At 36.3% G+C, this 21,583-nt stretch overlaps 3 protein-coding genes across 3 annotated transcripts; 1 reads left to right on the top strand and 2 right to left on the bottom strand.

The window, feature by feature from the left end:
• The first annotated feature begins 447 nt into the window (after nucleotides 1-447).
• LOC107042102 (serine/threonine-protein kinase fused) lies at nucleotides 448-4,015 on the top strand. The gene is made up of 3 exons (XM_015262985.2): nucleotides 448-679; nucleotides 748-1,007; nucleotides 1,666-4,015. The coding sequence occupies exons 1-3, from the start codon at nucleotides 569-571 to the stop codon at nucleotides 3,584-3,586; spliced, it is 2,292 nt and encodes a 763-aa protein (XP_015118471.1). The 5' UTR covers nucleotides 448-568; the 3' UTR covers nucleotides 3,587-4,015.
• On the bottom strand, nucleotides 3,948-6,138 carry LOC107040746 (zinc metalloproteinase nas-14). The gene is made up of 6 exons (XM_015260967.1): nucleotides 6,057-6,138; nucleotides 5,636-5,728; nucleotides 5,352-5,531; nucleotides 4,677-4,982; nucleotides 4,456-4,589; nucleotides 3,948-4,131 (listed from the first exon to the last, which is right to left on the bottom strand). Exons 1-6 carry the CDS (start codon nucleotides 6,136-6,138, stop codon nucleotides 4,024-4,026), a joined length of 903 nt encoding a protein of 300 aa, XP_015116453.1. The 3' UTR covers nucleotides 3,948-4,023.
• A 1,621-nt stretch (nucleotides 6,139-7,759) lies between these two features.
• Nucleotides 7,760-10,942, bottom strand: LOC107042071 (zinc metalloproteinase nas-13). The gene is made up of 5 exons (XM_015262944.2): nucleotides 10,751-10,942; nucleotides 9,674-9,841; nucleotides 9,259-9,561; nucleotides 8,150-8,283; nucleotides 7,760-8,055 (listed from the first exon to the last, which is right to left on the bottom strand). Exons 1-5 carry the CDS (start codon nucleotides 10,905-10,907, stop codon nucleotides 7,903-7,905), a joined length of 915 nt encoding a protein of 304 aa, XP_015118430.1. The 5' UTR covers nucleotides 10,908-10,942; the 3' UTR covers nucleotides 7,760-7,902.
• Between the last annotated feature and the right edge of the window lie 10,641 nt (nucleotides 10,943-21,583).

Here is a 21,583-nt window from a genome sequence, read left to right as displayed (position 1 = left end):
AAAAATTTACGTGATTCACCCATTCTCCTTGACTACCGGAGATTTTGAATAGGGATTTGAACCTAATTATTATCAAATGTAATTTAGATGAAAATAATTAATAATAATAATGAATAATTTTCCATTTAAAAAATGCGAAAAGAAGTAAAAAAAAATCATATCTAATCATTATCATCTAAATTGCATCTTGCACTACCTTAATATTTATTCAACATTATTTTCTTATGAATAGAATTAAACAAATTGATATAAAAAATTTAGATGAAAAAATTTCTCCATTTTTTATATTTAATGAAAAAAATTGGGATTTTACATTTGTCTGCAACTGAAATATTCAAAGTTTATTTGGTTTTGGCGGGAAGATGACAGGGTGAAGGGGTAAAGGCAAGTACGCAAGAGGCATTTCTATGAAAAACGCATCAAATTCATGCGAATCAGCTCCCTCAGTGCCTAAAGTGTAAATACTCACGTTTGTTTTGTTTACATTCTTTCAAGTAATAATAAAATGAACAAAACAGCCAAATGTGGCTAATTTCCCTTCATCAAGTTAAAAATAATAACAACCATAATGGAGAAGTATATAAGGCTTTATCAAGTGGGCGAAGGATCGTTTGGACAGGTCTTTAAAGGAAAAAAATGTTCTGACGGTGAAATTGTTGCGATAAAAATCATACGAAAGGTAGGACCCTCAGTAAATTATTTATTTAATATATTCAATCGGATTCCAACGATTGCGATTTACATCAGATCGGACGTTCGTCCAAAGAACTCCATGGTCTTCGCCAAGAATGCGAGATTCAGAAGCATCTTCACCACCCCAACATCGTCCAGATGATCGACTCCTTCGAGACGGAGAAGGAGCTCGTCGTCGTGACAGAATACGCAGACAAAGAGCTTTATGATATTTTGGGACAGAGCGGAAGACTCTCTGAGGAGAGAACCCAAGTTATTGCCTGTGATCTAGTCTCAGCACTTTATTATCTTCACTCCAATCGAGTTCTGCACAGGTTCGTCATCTCCATTCATCATTTCCTTTAAAACCAATTCTCAAATATCAAGAGAGGAAGATAAAATTTCCAAAGAGAAAAATAAGAGTCGAAGAAGAAAATCTACGCAACGTTTCCTATCTCTCCAATTTTAAGCTGGGGAGAGATGATTGTTGTCAACCTCGAATCAATTACTAAACTTTGACACGACTTTTTGATGAATACTTTGAATCTCACGGATCTACCAAAATCTCCATGAAGAAGTTGACAAGTTCATGGAGTATCGAAAAAATAACAACGAAGTTAATTAAAGTGTTAAAATGCAACGTTTCGTTAAATTATTCTATTTCCCTTAAGTTCTTGACTGCATAATCGCTAACATGACTCAGAGTTGTGATTGAGGAAGCGATAAAAAAAACTACAGTATTACTGAGATGAATTCCCCATTTCGCCATTTTCTGAAAACCGTCATGATCAGATCGAGTCAACTTGCTGTCGACCACCCATCCAATTCCTTTCCCCACCTTATCATAATTTTGGACCATGGAGATGTCACACTCATTGACCTCACAAAACCCTTTTGCATCTCAAAGCTCTCTAAAGACTCCGCCATGTCCAAGAAAGCCTGCCCCAAGAGTCTCCAAACAACCCTAATGATCTCAATGATCCCTTTCCACAGAGACCTGAAGCCCCAGAATGTTCTCGTGGAGTCCAACGGTGTAGCCAAACTCTGCGATTTCGGTTTCGCGCGTAGCATGAGCACGGGAACGCACGTATTAACTTCGATAAAAGGAACGCCCCTGTACATGGCCCCAGAGCTGATCGAGGAGCACCCTTACGACCACAACGCGGACCTCTGGTCCCTCGGTTGCATAGTCTACGAACTCCTAGTGGGTTTCCCCCCATTCCAAACCACCTCAATCCTCCACCTAGTCAAGCTCATTCGTTTCGAGGCCGTCAAATGGCCGGAGTTCCTCTCCCCGCACTGCAAGAGTTTCCTGCAGGGTCTCCTGCAGAAGGACCCCTCGAAACGCTTGACGTGGCCTGAGCTGCTGGACCACCCTTTCGTAAAGGGAAGAATACTGATTCTCAATGGAGAAATACCGATGACTGCGCCTTTCACAACTCCTCTATCAGCCTCCCAAGCCCTAGCTAAACAACAGCAGCTTCAACATCTAGCCATGCAGTCTGCCAGCCACTCTGGAATACTGGAGAAAGCTGTGGAGAAGGTCCAGGCGCAAGAACGTAAACTACGAGACCAAAGACTCCGAACTTGCATGTCACAGCCCCGATACCCCATGACGATGCACGGATACTATCCTTACACCACTGGGCAACCTTTCCACCATCCCCTGGGGCGCAGCCATCCCAGTGGCACCGACTCCAGCGCCAGCGTGGATGTTCTCCTCGGGAATTTGAGCCTCAGAGCTTCCTTGCAAAGCGATCTCTTGGTCTTCGATGGCGTTAATCAGACCCTGTGTCCCTCCGATTGCCCCAGTATTCAGTACAACCAGAACGACGAGCTGGTCCATCTCCCTGAAGTCATGAAGGAGAACGTCAACCAGAACATCCAAGCCTATCAGAATGTTCATCTCTCAAACAAGCCGAGGTTGAAACAGGAGAGGAGTAGATTGAGTGCTGATTACGAGAGAGAATTTGGTGTTGAAGATTCGTCAGAGAAGATCGAAAGGGGCTCGAGACTTCCAGACTGGGATGCCAGGGTTGTGGATCAACATATTGAGAATGAAGAGTGGGTGGCATTCCTACAGAGGTCCATGGAGGAGGTCATCGATGGGGAGATCACGTCTCTCCTGCAGGAGAATTGCGTCTCGGTTTTTGTGTCGCCCCTGAGGAACTCTGGGGCTGGCTGTAAGGTCATTGAGTTCGTGGCTTGTCTGCTGTCTCTGCCGTTTGTGGTGGCAGTTTCTAAGGAGAACCTGAGGAAGATCGAGGAAGTTTATCTTGATGTGAGGGTCGTGCCCAATCTGGTCTACGCGGTGAAGCTGTTCATGTCTGAGAGGGGGAGCTCTGAGAGTCTTGGGGATGATAATGATGGGGAGAGCTCTAAGGGAAGGACTCGTTCTGCTTCGTCTCTCTCTGCTGACGAGCTGCAGACCATCGAGTGCATCATGCTGATTCTCTGTAGACTAGTTTACGCTAATGAGAAGTTTTTGACTCAATTCTGTGATGCTGTTTATATTGTTAATGGAGTGCCTTTGCTGCAGCAGTTGTATACTTTGGAGAAGAGGAAGCCCAGGGTTGTCGCAGATCTGGTGGCTATTTTTAATAATATTTTGAGGTCTCAACCGGAGAATGCTGAACTCGTGGAGAAGGTCGTTTTAGGGGCTGAGGGGGCTGTGGAGCAGCTTGTCAAGTTGCTGTCGCACAGGCAGATTGTGTTGCGGGTCAGGGGGTGCATTTTAATTAAGCTGTTGGCTAGGTTTTGCTGCAGGGCGCTGCAGCAGATCTGGGGGAGGTCGTTGAAGAATCTGTTGGAGGGGCTCGTTATGGATGATAATGAGGGCGTCAAGAAGAATGCTGAGGGGGCTATTGGGGAGCTCAAACAGTTGAATTATTATGAACAACAAAGCCCCTGTTAGTTGTATTTATAGTTTTCTAAGGGTTGTATTGGAATTGGAATAGATATTTTTTTATTGGTGAAATTTGGAGCATATTTTATTATCACTAGCGCATGGTGGAATCGAGATTTGGGCGATAAATGATAGAAAAGTCCAGAATGATGAAAGGCTCTCGTAGGTAACCTCCAAATCAATCGAGAAGATTTCATAAATTTTTAAGGTAATTTTACGATAAAATCAGGAAAAATTAATGTAAAAATTCCCTCGCAGAAAACTGCTGCATCGGACTGGAGCTTTTTATAACTTTCTAGAACCTTCTATGTATTTTCGGAGAAACAGATGTCTCAAACTATATAGAATAAGATTTTTTTCACCATCATTGTTCTAAGGAAATCTTTGTGGCATTTATTCGTGTTTTATACAAGCGTTTTCTAGTTTTCTTTCATTTGGATCAATTTTTATGTTTCGTTGTATCTATTAGCGCATTCTTCTTTATACATTTCTTGTATTTTAGAAACATCTTTGTCACTGAGCTTCTCACGTTGACCAATTTTTACTCCTCTTTCCTATCAATTAGAAAAATTAAACATATTTTAGATCATTTCGATTCAAAGATATTTATGAAAAACTAATTTCGAATCTAAATTCACTAGTTTAATTTCTTGAATAGGTTGTTGTTTGACCATTGTAATTATTTTCAATATTCAGATGACAACGGATTCACTTAAGCGGTCTTCAGCAAATTTATAAACGTAGAAATGAAGTTGAAGTTGAAGAATTCTTTGCGATGACCTAACGTTTCGTTTTTCAGGGAAGACCTCATCAGGGACTTCTTTATTTAATAATTTTATTTCTTTAATTTCTTTAATTTATTGCAACTTTATGCTCACCAACGGAATAATCGTAGGTTGTCCATTAGCTGAGAATACTTTACGACTGTAATGCATGATGCTTTTGTAGTCGTAGCCAACACCAAAGTCAGTCACAGTGTCTTCCTCATACTTTTTGAAATTTTTCTCCTTCCCTGGAAAAGTGAATTAATAACGACAAATTATTCATGTTCGATTATTGGTGCAATTTATTTCTGTTTAGATAGAAATTTGGGTTCTACCTGTTTTGATATTCTCCCAAACAACTTCAATGTAGTTATCGCGATCGTAACTGCTGTGCTGATGATGAAAGCCAATGGCATGCATGATCTCATGGACAATGGATCCATGTTTGACACATTTGGGGCGCTGAAGGTTTATCGCTTGGCCAGCGTCCTGTCTCCCCACTGACGACCAACATCCTGCTTTGCTTGATTGAAACGATATGTAGTCCTTGTCAATGCTCTTGTTATAGGGACGAAATTGTAGACATGTTCTTTGGTGGTATTCCTCCATTGCTCGGAGTATTACTGAAGTCTCAGCCTCATCTTAAATTCAATAACCAGAATTAGAACATCTGATTAACTGAATGAACCAAAAATTATAGCTTAATTAGGGTTTCTCATGATTTTATTAATCGCCGGATCAGGGAATTGGAGAGAAATTATTCGATACGATTTTTTTATCTCTATAAATGATGAAAAATAAATAGGAAATATGTGATTTTACAGGAAAATATTATTTGTGAGATTTTTTTTCCAAGAATTTTCTCCGCAAAAAAAATGTCACCAATAATATTTTTCACTCAATTGTTGTATTCTATCATTTTATGACTTTTTGCAATGAAAGGAGTGTGAAGAATGGGTATTTTCGAGTTTGACAACTTCAGTATTAAATTGATGTAATGTTTTACATACTGAAGTGGCCGTCCTTCATCTTGAAAGGCACAATCCCATTGGACCATCGTTTCGAAGTATCGAGGAGTCCCTTAGCATCCTGATGATCATCCGGATTAATCATAATATCTCCCTCGATTAATCCACTCAATTCCCAAACGTTCTCCTCGTCCCCTTCCTCCCAGGCATTCACTCTATCATCTATTAATTATTAATTAATCAATTAACAATTCTAGAATGCTTAATGAAATGACAAGTTGTAAAAAAATGATAATTAATCAATTGACAATCAATTAAATTCTCACATATTTCCGTGTCGTCATAACGTTCCTCGAAACTCCGGATAAATCGCGAATGTGATGATTCCAATGTTTTCCTCGGTTCATGATTACTGTGGGCTGAAGAATCGATGATATTTACGTGATTATCTCCACGCGAAGGGGAAATATGAGTGGATGAAAAAGTGGCAAGTGCTACTATGCCGTTTTAAAGGAGAACTATCATTACATCTGTGAAGTGGTGAAACGTAACTAGTCGCGACGAATATGAATCCATCTCAACGACCAGGGATTTTCGGAAGAAATGTCAAGAGGAGTTTTCATCAGATATTGCTTCAGCTGTGAAGAACGTCTAAACTTCTCTCCCTGAAGTCACTTGCCCTCGAGATAAATGCACAATCCTCGATAATTTCACATTCGACTCACGCATTGCGTTCTACCACTTTACCACAACTGGAGGCAATGACTTCACTCAACTTCACTGTATACATGAGGCAACGTGCCTTGAGAAGTTCAATTGTGTTGGTCATAATACCAGTTGACAATCGCCAACATCATGAATTTCGATAGTGAAATTGCGGAAAAAGCGAAAGGAGTAGACAGTTTTTTCATCTCTTGATGAATAGTGTTGTGTCCATGCGAATCTCGTTGGCTTGACGGTGAAAAGTGAAGTAATGAGGGCGCATCAAGGTTGCAGACAGAAATGTGTTAAATACTTGAGTTTGATCGTTAATTGTTCGAAATTCGTGAATATGACATCATCTCGATGACTAGGGGTTTCAGGAAGAAATGTCGAGAGACAGTTTTCGCCAGATATTTCTTCAGCTGTGAAAAACCTCTGAACTTCTCTCCCTGAAGTCACTTGCCCTCAAGATAAATGCGCAATCCTCGATAATTTCACATTCGACTCACGCATTGCGTTCTACCACTTTACCACAACTGGAGGCAATGACTTCACTCAACTTCACTGTATACATGAGGCAACGTGCCTTGAGAAGTTCAATTGTGTTGGTGATAACACCAGTTGACAATCGCCAACATCATGAATTTCGATAGTGAAATTGCGGAAAAAGCGAAAGGAGTAGACAGTTTTTTCATCTCTTGATGAATAGTGTTGTGTCCATGCGAATCTCGTTGGCTTGACGGTGAAAAGTGAAGTAATGAGGGCGCATCAAGGTTGCAGACAGAAATGTGTTAAATACTTGAGTTTGATCGTTAACTGTTCAAAATTTGTGAATATGAAATCATCTCGATGACTAGGGGTTTCAGGAAGAAATGTCGAGAGACAGTTTTCGTCAGATATTTCTTCGGCTGTGAAAAACCTCTGAACTTCTCTCCCTGAAGTCACTTGCCCTCAAGATAAATGCGCAATCCTCGATAATTTCACATTCGACTCACGCATTGCGTTCTACCACTTCGCCACAGCTGGAGACAATGACTTCACTCAACTTCACTTATACATGAGGTAGCGTGCCTTGAGAAGTTCAATTGTGTTGGTGATAATGCCAGTTGACAAGCGCCAACATCATGAATTTCGATAGTGAAATTGCGGAAAGAGCGAAAGGTGTTGACTGTTTGTTCATCACGTGATAAATATTTTTGTGTCTATGCAAATCTCGATAGTTTGAAGGTGAAAAGTGAAGTAATGAGTGAACATGAAGGTTAGCGACAAAAATGTCGTGTTAAATACTTGATTTTTATCGTTAACTTCAACAAATTCGTCGAGTGAAATTTTTAAATTGTTATTTTGACTGTAACGCCGTCAAAGAAATTGTGTTTTGACCCTGAATTAATCATTTTCATCTTCGTGAAGCCTTCATCGAGGTAAGAATTTCCTAGTAAATTGGTGAAAAATTTTTTTAGTTGAAGACAATTATGAAATATAATTTTCGGATAAAAAATAGGAGATACCTTTTTTTATTTTCAAATATTTTAAAAAATTGAGGAGTGACAGCCAATTGAAGAGACATTTTCAATCGCTTACTCATCAATTTCTCATTATTCATTAAAGTAAAAAAAAATATGCCTAATATTTTTGATTAGTGTTTTTAGATTCAGCAACGAAGAATTTTCATGCGAAACCCCAGTTACACGCGCGTAATCAATTATCCCATTTTGTTAATGAATTAGAAGTCAAGTTATCACGACGAATTAATTATCATATCAGTTATTTTAATACATTAAATAGTATATTTTACAAGTATAATTAGTAAGTGTAATTAACTAGATTTTTACAATGTTATAATCGAATCAGTATCAGTCAATTTGTTACGTGTTAATTTATCTTAAAAGATTCATGGAAATATCCAGTTCAGAGCATTATCGACAGACTCACTGCTCTTCTCATTCTCATCCCGTATTCTGCACTGCTCCTTGTACATGGTTTGTACTTTACTGATATCCTTCTTGCTGAAGCCATTGCGCTGTCCAATAGTCACTCCCTCTTTCTACAAATAAATAAACGAGAATAAATGCACTCAGCTGCTAAAAAATACTAATGATTTTCTGTAAAAAAAATTAAAACAATGGAGATAAACTCACGAGTGGAACAATCGTGGCTTTTCCATTCGATGTGAATGCTCTTCCACTGTAGTGCATTACACTTCCGTAATCGTAACCCACTCCGTAATCAGTCACAACTTTGCTGCTGTATTTATCGAAGTTGTGTTCTTTTCCTAGAAGGGGAAACGAAATTTAAATGAATTTTGACGCGTTTGTAGATTATTTTGAATCATTGCAGATTATTTTGCGAATATATTGGTGAAGATTTTTCGTCAAGGGATTTTTCTCCTGGGATTTTAAGGAATTTTATCATTGAAAATTCACAGAAGTCAGAAAAATTAAGGAAATTTATTCGTGCGTTTTGAATTAATTGAAAATTCAACGTAATTAGCACTGAACTTCATTATACTTTCAACGAAAATAGAAACTAAGCAATTTTTTCCCCTAAATTGAATTAAATGTCGTTCTCTTGAAAAATATCACTCGTGCCCTCCCTCTAACTGTGTATTTTTGAAAGAAGAGGTTTAGTTATTTCAGTTCCTTGATGTTCGCGAAATAATTTCAAGTCCAAAAGAAAAAAATCCAAATTTGCAGGAGTTCAGAAGAAAAATTTTTCTTTGCGGAAAATTTTATCAACAGAAAAATAGGTCTTTTAACTGATTGAGATTCTCAAAGAGTTCAATCACTGTTTGGAAGAAAAAATCTTGGGAAAGAATGACTGAGAACTTTTTTGTGAAGAATTTAGTGGGCTACAAACAGAGATGGCTATCAATCCCTGAATTCTCCGATATTATCTCCGATATTAAGAGAATTTGAACCTTGCATTGAAATATAAAAATAATAAAATAATTGATGATCTAAATTTCCGATTGAAGATGAATTAAGTAATTAATAATATGAGACTGTCAATTATCCAGTGAGTAAATAATACTAAATTTCATGAAGAGGATTACAAATAATCCAAACCAAATAATCGTTAATCTTTCTCACTAAATTATTGATTGACAAAATACTTCGGAATTTGAATATTTAATTGATGATTAATTCAATAATTAAAAATTGTAGAGTAATATTAACGAATTGACTACAATAAAAATAAGACTTATTGCGGATGAAAGACTAATTTCATCAATGTTAAAAAAAATTACCTTTCGAAATATTATCCCAGACAATTTGAACATAATCGTCCCTATCAGCGCTGCTCTGCTGATGATAAAACCCGAGGGCATGCAGCATTTCATGAATAATAGTGCCATGCTTAAGGCAACCGGGGTTCTGCAGGTTTATCACTTGACCTTTTCCCTGTCTTCCCACCGATGACCAACACCCCGACGCACTTCCTTGAAATACAACGTAGTCCTTGTCAGACTTATTGTAGGCTCTGAACCGCAAGCAGGTTTTTTCGTGGTACTCTGCGATGGCGGCCTTAATCGCCGCGATATTCTCCTCACCTGTGAATGTAAAAAGTTGAGATGAGACGAGATTGATTGCGCGAATGACTGAGATGTTGGCGTCGAGGCTGATGTCCGAGAGGTGTCGAAATGATTGGTTGTGCAGACGTACCAAAGTCCTCCTCCTGAATGTAGAAGGGAACGATGCCACCGGGCCACCTCCTGGCCTCTTCAAGGAGACCATTCTTTTGGGGATTTGGCATTATGTCTCCCTCGAGGAGTCCACTCAACTCCCAAACGTTCTCCTTGTCCTCTGGAGTCCATGACTTCACTCTCTCATCTGTTGATTAATTCATCGCATTGATTGTAAGTCCAATTGGTGCATAAAAGTGTACGTTTCTTTTTTTTTTGTTTTGGAAAATCAAGGAGTTTATCAATTTTATTTAATTTCTTGCAAAAAAATTAATCTAAAATATTTGCATAAAATTTTAGATATATTCCTTTTATTATGAAAAATCAAGTTTATAAATTTATTGAATTTCTTTCAAACATTTGGTGCGTAAAATGTTAGATATATTCTTTTTATTTTGAATAATCAAGAAGTTTATTAACTTCTGTTATCGATTTTTCGTTATTTGTGGATTTTATTTATTTTATTTTATTTCTTCGATACGCAATGGACTTCTAATTTTTAGGTTCACACGACAGCAAAAATTATTGATAATTGTTTAAATTCAGACACCTGTTTTCCGAATTCTCAATCTATTGAAATTCAATTGCGTACGGATTAATTTGCGGAGGGAGAGAGAAAACTCATGAATTACTCCTAAATGTTAGTAATAGTGCACTATTTACTAACAATATGTATTTATTTATTTATTTGTTTATTTTATTTTATTTATTCTAGTAATAGTGCACTATTAAAACATTGAAAAATAACGAGGGTGCTTGTTCAAAGTCATATATACCATGATCATCTCATAATCCGATATAATCCTAATATTTTTCGATGGACTTGTAAAAAAAAATTAATCCTTCCCCTAAGAAAATTAATTCACTTCTCAGGAAAAAATCCCCTCAACATTGCACTTCACCGTTGCCCTCTCTTTCCCCATTTCCGGTAAAAATTCCTGAGATAGACGTCCATTTTGTTCCACAATTCCCTAAATTCAAGGGTAATTATCCCCCGAGTGTGTTCTCCACCCAAAACTCCCCAAAAATAAAAAAACAATAAACCAAAAATTCTTACAAATTTCCTTGCGATTATAATCCTCGTCAACGGCCTCAATGAACTTGATCTGCGGTGGAACAGCCGGTTCTCCACCCCCGGGAAGACTTCCTGTCGGCAATCCCCAGCTCAATCCAACGGCAACCACAAAAACCAGTAGATTCGCTGCTAAAGCCATGATGTCCACCAAATATATGAATATTGTCGCTCGAGGTGTCCCCTGTTTTATATCCCCAGAGGCATACCCTTACTTCCTCCGGGAAATCACAAGACTCGCGATAGTAGAAGTAGCTCAGATAATCGCAATCACAATTGAGTGTACTTCCCCATTTTTTCATCCTCTCTGATTACAGATTTACGTTGTCATTCAGGAGATAACTAAAATTGGCGACGCAATATTGATGAAAATAATGAGATTGTCCCCGTGATTTCGAATTTCTTTCTGCTCAATTAAAAAATCAAACAAAGAGAAACTCGAAATTCCTGTCGTCAACTTATCAACTTGTTTCGGATTCTAGACCTTCGTTAGACCATAAATTAGATAGCAATGCATTGCCTTGTTTCTCTCTACGTTTTCGGAATATTAAGCGTTGATGTTTATCCCTGGGCTGTTCTGCAAGGCCTCAAACTTTGTCGCTGCAGGGAAAAAATGGAACGTGAGTTTTTTCCTCTTTCATTCTGCTTATTTGGGGGATTTTTTAAAAAATTGATTCCAATTGATCGCAGTTGCAGGGTAATTTATATAATCGTGAGTAGATAATCAATTATGAGTGCGATAACTGACGGGCAGACGAGAGTTCCGGCGATAAAGAATTTGTATTCTGCGGGTGATACGATGGATTTGGATATCTGGAGCGTTTCATTAATCGAATGATGTGCTATGATTATTATCATGGAGATTCCGGTATTATTATCGATAATACCCAGAGAAATGCTGCATTTGGATGAAATAAAACGCTTCATTTGAATTTTTTCTTGTCTTTTCATCAATTTTTTTGGAAATTCATGTATTAATTTCACATTTAACCATTTTTTGGCTAAAATTTCCGGCAAACTTTTTTGCAATTTCTATCACATTATAGTTCTACTGAATTTTCACGGAATTTCGTTGTTGAAAATTCAAATTTTTTGGGAAACACGAATATCAACTGTGAATTTCAGTTTAATTATTCCATGAAAATTCATAGACATGAGGACAATTGAGGGAAATATATTTTTTAATTTCCAATTAATTGAAAATTCCGATAATTTTGACCTTCTCGTCTTCTTGCTGCTTGAAAATTTGAAATTTCATTCAATTTTTAGTGAAATCTAAAATTTGAATATTTTTTTCCATCTAAATTAAATTCAATGGAATTCTCCCGAATATTTCTAGTCATGTTCTATTAAATTTGAATTGATTTCTAACAGTGATAGAAATGAATAAAGAGACAAAGAAATTATATTTGAAAAACGATTTATTCTACGTGAATAAAAACGTGAATCAAAATCGTTGTCATCTTAGCATAAAAGCTTTACTATTAACTATTTGAAGACAGTCTACTCATTTTGAATGACCCATTTCCCCGGGTGTACAAATCGCCCAAAATGGACTCCCAACTTTTAAAAAATACGCAGCACTCATTGAATCGTTGCAAAAAGATGAACTTACCAATCCAACAATTCTCTGCACCTTCTTATGGCCATCTAACTATCACCGCAGACGGGCTTTCGATGCGGAACCGCTGACGGATGAGGAAATACCAAAGAATGAAGTGCCGCAAACGAAAGATGAGAGCGGTTTAAATATCGAATGTGGAAGGGCGACTCAAAAAAAGAAAAAGCTGTCGTACGGAGCGGAAAATCCGTTGAAAATTAACCCCGAATTTTAGTATTGAAATTTTTAGGGATTCGTGATTCTGAAATTCAACACGTTCAAAATTCTGGAATTCAATGATTTTGTCATTATATTCTAGCGATGGAGTTCTAAAGATCACTGACATGTTCCTGACAATAAAAAAAAATTCTCCGCATAAATACACAATAACTCAATTGTTTGTAAATAAAATTTCTAAAAATCCAGCATGCGAGGAATAAAAAAAAAGATAAAAATATAGTCTGGCGGAATAAAGTGCTTTACAATAACCAAAAAATTAGATTTCGGTAGCGAAGTGATAAAACGGTTTAAGTCGACTGATCTCTTAGTTGAGTTTTTGAAGAATATCTCCAAATCTAAAGGAGATAAGGAAATTTACGTGATAACCTTTTTTCTAGAGCAAATTGAGTGCGACGAAAAAGGTCTTGACGAAAATGTAGCTATCTCTCTTAGATTCCAAGGTACACGGAGAGAAATTTTCTCGAAAAATTCTTGGTATTTCTGGTAAAATTTCTGGGGATTTCCGTGAAATTTTGAGAGAAATACGGGGAAAAATTCACGTTTTCCCCAATAAAATTTCTGGTGCCGGCACTAGAATTTTTTCCTGGCGTCACTTTGCGCCTCTTTTCCCGTGCTAGCACTAGAATTTTTCTCAAAAATTTCTCTCCGTGTATTTACAAAAAACTGGCCAATAGTCAAAATCGACTTGAACCGTTTTACCACTTCGCTACTGATTTGAATAACTTGAACTGATAAAATGCCTCCAACTGTCCCCCGATTGAAATTGCGATAGAGGGGAATTTGAGCCAATTTCTCCGGTTCTTAAACCGATATACCGATATATGATAATATGGTAGACGTTTGGATAGAGAGATTAGAGCGATAAGTGTCCACTTCAGTCCGTAAATTGATGTGCAGTAATCAGAAGCCACGTTAAAACGTTAATGAAATAAATCAACAAACGCGAATGGTTATGGACTGGATATGCAGATGGATGTTCAGAGATATGGGTCAGTGAGAATTCCACCCAAGGTGTTAATTAATGTTAATGAGAAAGATGAGAATGAATAATTCGACGATGTTCGGTTGCCCCCCCCCCCCCCCCCCCCCCCCCCCCCNACAGGAGTCGTTAGATTTTTTTGCCGCTTTTTACGCGGGAGATTGCCGAGTCAGATGGACCAGTTTGTGATCAATTGGACGATTCGTTTGACGCTGTATATCCGCTGTATGAATGTGGTCGAAAATCTCGAAGAGGAAAGGATCGCTGTGTTACATGAGGCCAATGACCGGTGTCGTTCCAGATTCGGTAGGAGCGCTCTTCGTAGCCTAAATTCTAACCGGACTTCTTTCAACTATACTTGCCCTCGGGTTGTTAAGGATCGGGTTATGGGGGCGGGAGGCGGTTCGTTTGCAGTCTAGCGNATTTGTTGGCAATTGTTTCGGCAATTGAACGATTATTTTTGGTGTCATGAATGTTTGTCAATTATTTTCTGTTTTCATGTAAAATTTCTGTGGATTTTTAATGATAAATTAGGAATTAAGTACGGTGTTGTAAGGAACACACCATGAAAAGTGGAAATATTTCCGTTGAATAAAGGATATTAGGCATATTTTTTTGTGATGATGGAACAATCGTTTTATTAAAAAGAGTGAATAATTCATCATCAAAATTTCTGTGCAGTCTAGCCATTTTAATTATTTTCTTTCGGTTTATTTTTAGAGGATAGGCTCAAGAGATGCGGACGATTGATATCGCTGAATTTGGGACTTCGTTCCGCGAATTTGTGAATTAGAAATTTCAATCAATTGCGTGTGGGGAGAGAACTTAGTATTTGTTGGCAATTTTTTCGGCAATTGAACGATTATTTTTGGTGTCATGAATGTTTGTCAATTATTTTCTGTTTTCATGTAAAATTTCTGTGGATTTTTAATGATAAATTAGGAATTAAGTACGGTGTTGTAAGGAACACACCATGAAAAGTGGAAATATTTCCGTTGAATAAAGGATATTAGGCATATTTTTTTGTGATGATGGAACAATCGTTTTATTAAAAAGAGTGAATAATTCATCATCAAAATTTCTGTGCAGTCTAGCCATTTTAATTATTTTCTTTCGGTTTATTTTTAGAGGATAGGCTCAAGAGATGCGGACGATTGATATCGCTGAATTTGGGACTTCGTTCCGCGAATTTGTGAATTAGAAATTTCAATCAATTGCGTGTGGGGAGAGAACTTAGTATTTGTTGGCAATTGTTTCGGCAATTGAACGATTATTTTTGGTGTCATGAATGTTTGTCAATTATTTTCTGTTTTCATGTAAAATTTCTGTGGATTTTTAATGATAAATTAGGAATTAAGTACGGTGTTGTAAGGAACACACCATGAAAAGTGGAAATATTTCCGTTGAATAAAGGATATTAGGCATATTTTTTTGTGATGATGGAACAATCGTTTTATTAAAAAGAGTGAATAATTCATCATCAAAATTTCTGTGCAGTCTAGCCATTTTAATTATTTTCTTTCGGTTTATTTTTAGAGGATAGGCTCAAGAGATGCGGACGATTGATATCGCTGAATTTGGGACTTCGTTCCGCGAATTTGTGAATTAGAAATTTCAATCAATTGCGTGTGGGGAGAGAACTTAGTATTTGTTGGCAATTGTTTCGGCAATTGAACGATTATTTTTGGTGTCATGAATGTTTGTCAATTATTTTCTGTTTTCATGTAAAATTTCTGTGGATTTTTAATGATAAATTAGGAATTAAGTACGGTGTTGTAAGGAACACACCATGAAAAGTGGAAATATTTCCGTTGAATAAAGGATATTAGGCATATTTTTTTGTGATGATGGAACAATCGTTTTATTAAAAAGAGTGAATAATTCATCATCAAAATTTCTGTGCAGTCTAGCCATTTTAATTATTTTCTTTCGGTTTATTTTTAGAGGATAGGCTCAAGAGATGCGGACGATTGATATCGCTGAATTTGGGACTTCGTTCCGCGAATTTGTGAATTAGAAATTTCAATCAATTGCGTGTGGGGAGAGAACTTAGTATTTGTTGGCAATTTTTTCGGCAATTGAACGATTATTTTTGGTGTCATGAATGTTTGTCAATTATTTTCTGTTTTCATGTAAAATTTCTGTGGATTTTTAATGATAAATTAGGAATTAAGTACGGTGTTGTAAGGAACACACCATGAAAAGTGGAAATATTTCCGTTGAATAAAGGATATTAGGCATATTTTTTTGTGATGATGGAACAATCGTTTTATTAAAAAGAGTGAATAATTCATCATCAAAATTTCTGTGCAGTCTAGCCATTTTAATTATTTTCTTTCGGTTTATTTTTAGAGGATAGGCTCAAGAGATGCGGACGATTGATATCGCTGAATTTGGGACTTCGTTCCGCGAATTTGTGAATTAGAAATTTCAATCAATTGCGTGTGGGGAGAGAACTTAGTATTTGTTGGCAATTTTTTCGGCAATTGAACGATTATTTTTGGTGTCATGAATGTTTGTCAATTATTTTCTGTTTTCATGTAAAATTTCTGTGGATTTTTAATGATAAATTATGAATTAAGCACGGTGTTGTAGGGAACACATCATGAAAACTGGAAATATTTCCGTGGAATAAAGGATATTAGGCATATTCTTTTGTGATGATCGAATAATCGTTCTACAAAAAAAAGTAAATAATTCATTGTCAAAATTTGTTTGCAGTCTAGCTATTTTCATTATTTTCTTTCGGTTTATTTTTAGAGGATAGGCTCAAGAGATGCGGACGATTGATATCACTGAATTTGGGACTTCGTTCCGGGAATTTGTGAATTAGAAATTTCAATTGATTGCGTGATTGGGAGGGACATGGGAAGAGAATTTCAAATTTGTTGGCAATTATTTTTCGCAATTGAATCATTATTTTAGGTTCGATAGATGTTGGTCAATTATTTCTTCTATTTTCATAAAAAATGTTGCATTATAAAGGATGCATTATGCAAAATAGAAATATTATGAAAAATAGAAGACTAGGAAACTTTGAGCAATAAACAGAATTCAATAATCTTGATAAGACAAGAATTGAATTTAATATTTTTTCCCATTTTTTGCTAGGTGAACAATTATTTCGTACTTCCCAAAATTTGTATTTTTTTCTAACCAAATAAAAATAAAAAATCATCATAATTTTTTTTTTCGAAATCTCAAACAAACATCAACCAAAAATACCAAAATAATCTAGAAATGAACAAACAATGTTCATCACATAAATCAAAGAATTCATACAGTCATCAATAAAAAAATTGATAATTCATCATAAAATGTTGCTTACAATATCTCAAATAAACATCAAACCAAACGCAACGAAATAATACAGAAGAAAAAAAAACTGTTCATTACACAAATTAAAGAATTCATAAAATCATTGGTATTTGATTAACAAACCGTTCTGTACAATATATCAAGCACGAATCAGCTAACAAGCAGTCGCACGTGTTTTGCAGTGCCACGTGCTGGGGTTCAACGTTCCATAATTGTCGACTTTCGTTTGGGTTTACCTCGCTATACACACGTACGATGCTTCAACGTGTCATTAAACCATTTGCGGCGCGTTAGATTTATGACAGACTAGACATTTAGGTATTCAGCTAGCCGGCTCGTACAATCACCACTCCGACCCATATAAAAATCATTCAATCAGTCAATTGGCCCCACTCAATCAACATCCCATAATGCACAGCCTGAATGAGGAGGACAGAGCTTTGGGCGATTGCACTGGGCTATTTCATTATTATTTACCCACGGAGACACTGGGAATAATGCTGATCCCCCACCGTTGGCGTTTACAATCGCCTGAACCACTGACCCACTGGTGCCAAAGCGAAGCTTCCACACCGCAGCTAAATGTCCCAAGCATATATATATATTTTGGTACTGAATTCAACTCGAACGTTTGTGGGTTCATTGAACTCCCTTCATGGTCTGACGTTTCTCTTTCTCCCCGTTCATTTCGATATAATGCAGACTGTACCAAACTTTTTAAAATTATTTTTGCAATTTTTTTTGCGGTTTTGCAAAAGGGAAAAACTGCGGCTGGGATAGAAAAATTAGTTCAGAATTGTCTGTGAGGGCGAACAATTGGTGGACAACGACAAAATTATGGGTTAACATCACTATATTTTTGGGAAATTTTAGAATCGCGCACTCCAATATAATTATCTTCAGCTGTTGAAAAAAATAGCATATTTTTCAGTTCGAAAGATGTAACGAGAAAAAATTCTTAAAAATGCAAATAAATGCATATTTTTGTGACATTTTCACTCAAAATGTCAGAATTTTTAACATCAATATTATAGAAGAAATATTATTGTTTTTTATTCTGACAGACTGAAATCCTGATAGGATGTGCAATAATTTAACCAAAATTTACAGTTCTCTTCGATTTTCCATGAAATTCTGAATCTTCAATGACAAAATTTTTTTTTGCATTTTTTTGCAAAAGGAAAAAATTGCGGCTGGGAGTGAAAAATTAGTTCAGAATTGTCTGTGAGGGTGAATAATTGGTGGACAACGACAAAATTATGGGTTAACATCACTATATTTTTGGGAAATTTTAGAATCGCGCACTCCAATATAATTATCTTTAGCTGTTGAAAAAAATAGCATATTTTTCAGTTCGAAAGATGTAACGAGAAGAAATTCTTAAAAATGCAAATAAATGCATATTTTTGTGACATTTTCACTCAAAATGTCAGAATTTTTCCCATCAACATTAAATTTTTCTATTCCAACAGATTGTAAACCTAATGTAAAAATGCACAGATAAAATCTAAAATAATATAACCAAAATTTACAGTTCTTTTCGATGTTCCATGAAATTCTGAGTTTCCAAACCCAAAATTTCTTGAAATTTCCGTGAAACTAAGATGTGATGAAATTCACAATAAAATTCCGTCAAAAGTGGTTACCAATACGTCAGCAGATTCCCAAAAATCAATAGAAATAAACCAATAGATTCGATTCATATCAAAATAATTTTCCACCGGATTTCGTTGTCAATTTTTTTTCCTCGACATTTTGATTGAAAGAGATTCTGTACTGCATGTGCACATTTTTATGCATAATGCACTCTTGTTAATATTATTCTTCCTGTTTCCCTCCTAGTTGAATCATTGTTTTGTTTGTTTTGCTGATCTCTCTTTGTCCCTCGAACTCGTACGAGTTGTTATGCTAATTGCTGGCCGGTGCCGTCAAGTCCCGTGTGTACAAATAATTGTTGAGGATGCTCATGGTACATGAAGTGGTTCCTTCTCCTTTGTATGTGTTACGAGTTGAGCCGTTATCTAGCGGGCTGGTTCGATCGTCGTACACTTTGTGGAACGCCTCGATGACTGGCCTGGCCCGGCATTAAGGTCTCCCGCGCGGGGCAGTGTGTGCCGCAGTGGTGGTCGGGAGTACGCTCGCTTCGGTCATGCACCTGTGAGAGTGAAAGTATTTCCCCCTACCCGCGATCAACAGCATACCGCTCCCTACTACTCGCACGCGTCCATCGCAAATATTTTTGTCATAAAAAAAAACGTCACACTTGTTGTAATTCGTCAATGCATCGCAGAATCAAATTGACAATTGGAAAATAATTCAATTTGTTTTTGGCATTTGTTGGTAATTCTTCATTTTTTCATAATAATTATCGTTAATAATTATTAATAATATTAATAAGATAATATTTATTAATATTATATTATTTGTTAAATTGTGAAAAACACATTGGCAAATGGAAAATAATGCAATGGGTGTTTGATAATTTAACAAAAAGAGATGTTTTTCATTAAAAGTTGATTATTTGATTATGAAAATTAGTGGTGGATGTTTAATAAAAAAACACGAATCATTTTATTTCCAATTTCATTTATTGAATTGCAAGAAATTCATGATAACAATCGCTGATAATTCTGACGAGTTCCAATGAATTTCAATGCTCTTTCTTTTTCCGCCAACCATCAAAATTTGTCAATCTCGAGACCCTCAAAAATTACAATAAATTCCCAACATAATTAATTCACTCATTAATTATCAATTTGTTTTTTATAATTCAACAAAAAAAAATTTTTTTTATTGAAAGTTAATAATTTGATGATGAAAATTAGTGGTAAAAAATTCATCAAACGTTCCTGTCATTCATTTAATTAAAAGAAGAAGAATTTAGTTGATTATTCATTTCATTTATTGAAATGTGAAAAAGTCTGATAATTCTGACGAATTCCAAAGAATTTCAAAAGCTCTCTGTCTCTCTCTCTCTCTCTCTCTCTCTCTCTCTCTCTCTCNGCTCTCTCTCTCTCTCTCTCTCTCTCTCTCTCTCTCTCTCTCTCTCTCTCTCTCTCTAACGAGTGAAAATTTTTTTTCGCCAGCGATAAAAATTGGTCAATCCCAAGCCTCCCAAAAAAACCATAAATTCCCATTAGAAATTTAGTTGATACAGACAGACGATATTGCGTGTCTCGGATATGAATGAGCTGATGGTACACCTGTTAAACATATACACATGTAAACGGGAAAGCCATCGACTTTCGAGTACGTCGACCGGTCGTGAACTCGCATTTAGCCATTCGCCAAATAACATTCATGCCATCTAATTTGTCATCCTTTCTATCTCTCCACATATTTTTCTAGTTCTATGGGAAATTAGCATATGCATGAGCCCGGTTGAACCGGCGCCTCGTCGAGTTTATCGTAATTTCTCGGTATTTTTTATTCATTTTTAGCCTCTTCACTCGCGCAAACTGTCTCTTTTCCCTCGTTTGCGAATCGTTCACTCTAGATTATTGATTTATGGCTCGTATATCATCTTAAGAAATTTGAGAATCGCTGACGGCTTTCAACGCGCGTCGATTTCACCGGGGCTCTCTTGGCAGGTTGTACGAAACTTCAAACTTTCTTGACTGGCCCCCCTCGAAAAGCCAATCCTCTTGCTGAGGATTGGTCCCCAAGTCATTCAACCAATTGGTCATATGCAGTCCAACAAGCTTTCAACAGTTTAATTGCCATCTGCCTGAAAACGATGGAAGAAAATATTTCTTATCAACTGCAATTAAAGTTATATTTTTGGGGCATAAATTCAGGCGAAATGGGCTTTAAACAATTAATAGTCCCTGATTTTTTTCAGCAATTAGCTGCTTTTTCTAGGTGACATTAAATGATTTCCGTTTGTGCATAATTTATCTTGAGGAATTGTAAAAAATTATGTCATAATGCTGACAATTTTCCAGTTTACTCTAATTTTTTTATTTTTGCTGGTTTTTTAATATAAAAAATTGGGATCGAATGCTTTTTTAATTAAAAAATTTCCATTCTCCCTCAAATGTACCTCTTCTTTTGCGTAGAAAACGTCCCATAAATTTAGTCTCAATCATATCGAACTCATAAATAACAAATAGGAAAAAACATAATCTTTTCTAATAGGAAACGACTTTTTTCATCGAATATATTTTTTCTAGGTAAAATTAATTGTTTTTCCTTTGTGCACGCATATTTTAGCTTGATGAATAATAAAAAACGACGTCCTGATGCGGACGTTCTTCCAATTTATTGTAATTTTTTATTTTTCGTGGCTTTTCAATATAAAAAAATTTGGATCGAATATTTATTCTTTCTAGGTGAAATAAAATTTTTTCTCTCTGTGCTAACGTCATAACGAAATCATAATTTCGTGGTTTTCAATATCGAAAAATTGATATCGGATATTTTTTAATTTTGAAAATTCCCTCTGTCCCTCAAATGTTCATTTTATTTTCCATAAATAATCCATGCGAATTAATTTTGTAATTCCTCATTTGTCAATGAAAAATCCCGTCACCCCATAAATTTCATCTCAATTATATCGAGTCTCGCGAAACTCATAAATAACGAATAGGAAAAAACCATAGTTCCGCCAAAAATTCCACTGCCGTCCGACTTTCTTCCGACCTGACATAACGAGACAAAAACCCCGGGTGATACTTCACTC

The sequence above is a fragment of the Diachasma alloeum genome, unplaced genomic scaffold (assembly GCF_001412515.2).
Source record: "Diachasma alloeum isolate Michigan unplaced genomic scaffold, Dall2.0 Dall_scaffold_00179, whole genome shotgun sequence".
Lineage (NCBI taxonomy): Eukaryota > Metazoa > Arthropoda > Insecta > Hymenoptera > Braconidae > Diachasma > Diachasma alloeum.
Note: the sequence above shows the minus strand (reverse complement) of the source record. Positions and strands in the feature narration are given on the sequence as shown.

Excerpts from the sequence above, each read along its gene's own strand:
- LOC107040746 (XM_015260967.1), bottom strand. The coding sequence starts at position 6,138 with ATGACCAACACAATTGAACTTCTCAAGGCACGTTGCCTCATGTATACA. Across the intron at positions 5,729-6,056 it reads AGTCATTGCCTCCAGTTGTG|CCCACAGTAATCATGAACCG; the intron begins GTAAAGTGGTAG and ends TCGATTCTTCAG. Across the intron at positions 4,983-5,351 it reads GATGAAGGACGGCCACTTCA|ATGAGGCTGAGACTTCAGTA; the intron begins GTATGTAAAACA and ends ATTGAATTTAAG.
- LOC107042071 (XM_015262944.2), bottom strand. The coding sequence starts at position 10,907 with ATGGCTTTAGCAGCGAATCTACTGGTTTTTGTGGTTGCCGTTGGATTG. Across the intron at positions 9,562-9,673 it reads CATTCAGGAGGAGGACTTTG|GTGAGGAGAATATCGCGGCG; the intron begins GTACGTCTGCAC and ends TTACATTCACAG. Across the intron at positions 8,056-8,149 it reads AAGCCACGATTGTTCCACTC|AAAGAGGGAGTGACTATTGG; the intron begins GTGAGTTTATCT and ends ATTTATTTGTAG.
- LOC107042102 (XM_015262985.2), top strand. The coding sequence starts at position 569 with ATGGAGAAGTATATAAGGCTTTATCAAGTGGGCGAAGGATCGTTTGGA. Across the intron at positions 680-747 it reads CGATAAAAATCATACGAAAG|ATCGGACGTTCGTCCAAAGA; the intron begins GTAGGACCCTCA and ends GATTTACATCAG. Across the intron at positions 1,008-1,665 it reads TCCAATCGAGTTCTGCACAG|AGACCTGAAGCCCCAGAATG; the intron begins GTTCGTCATCTC and ends CCCTTTCCACAG.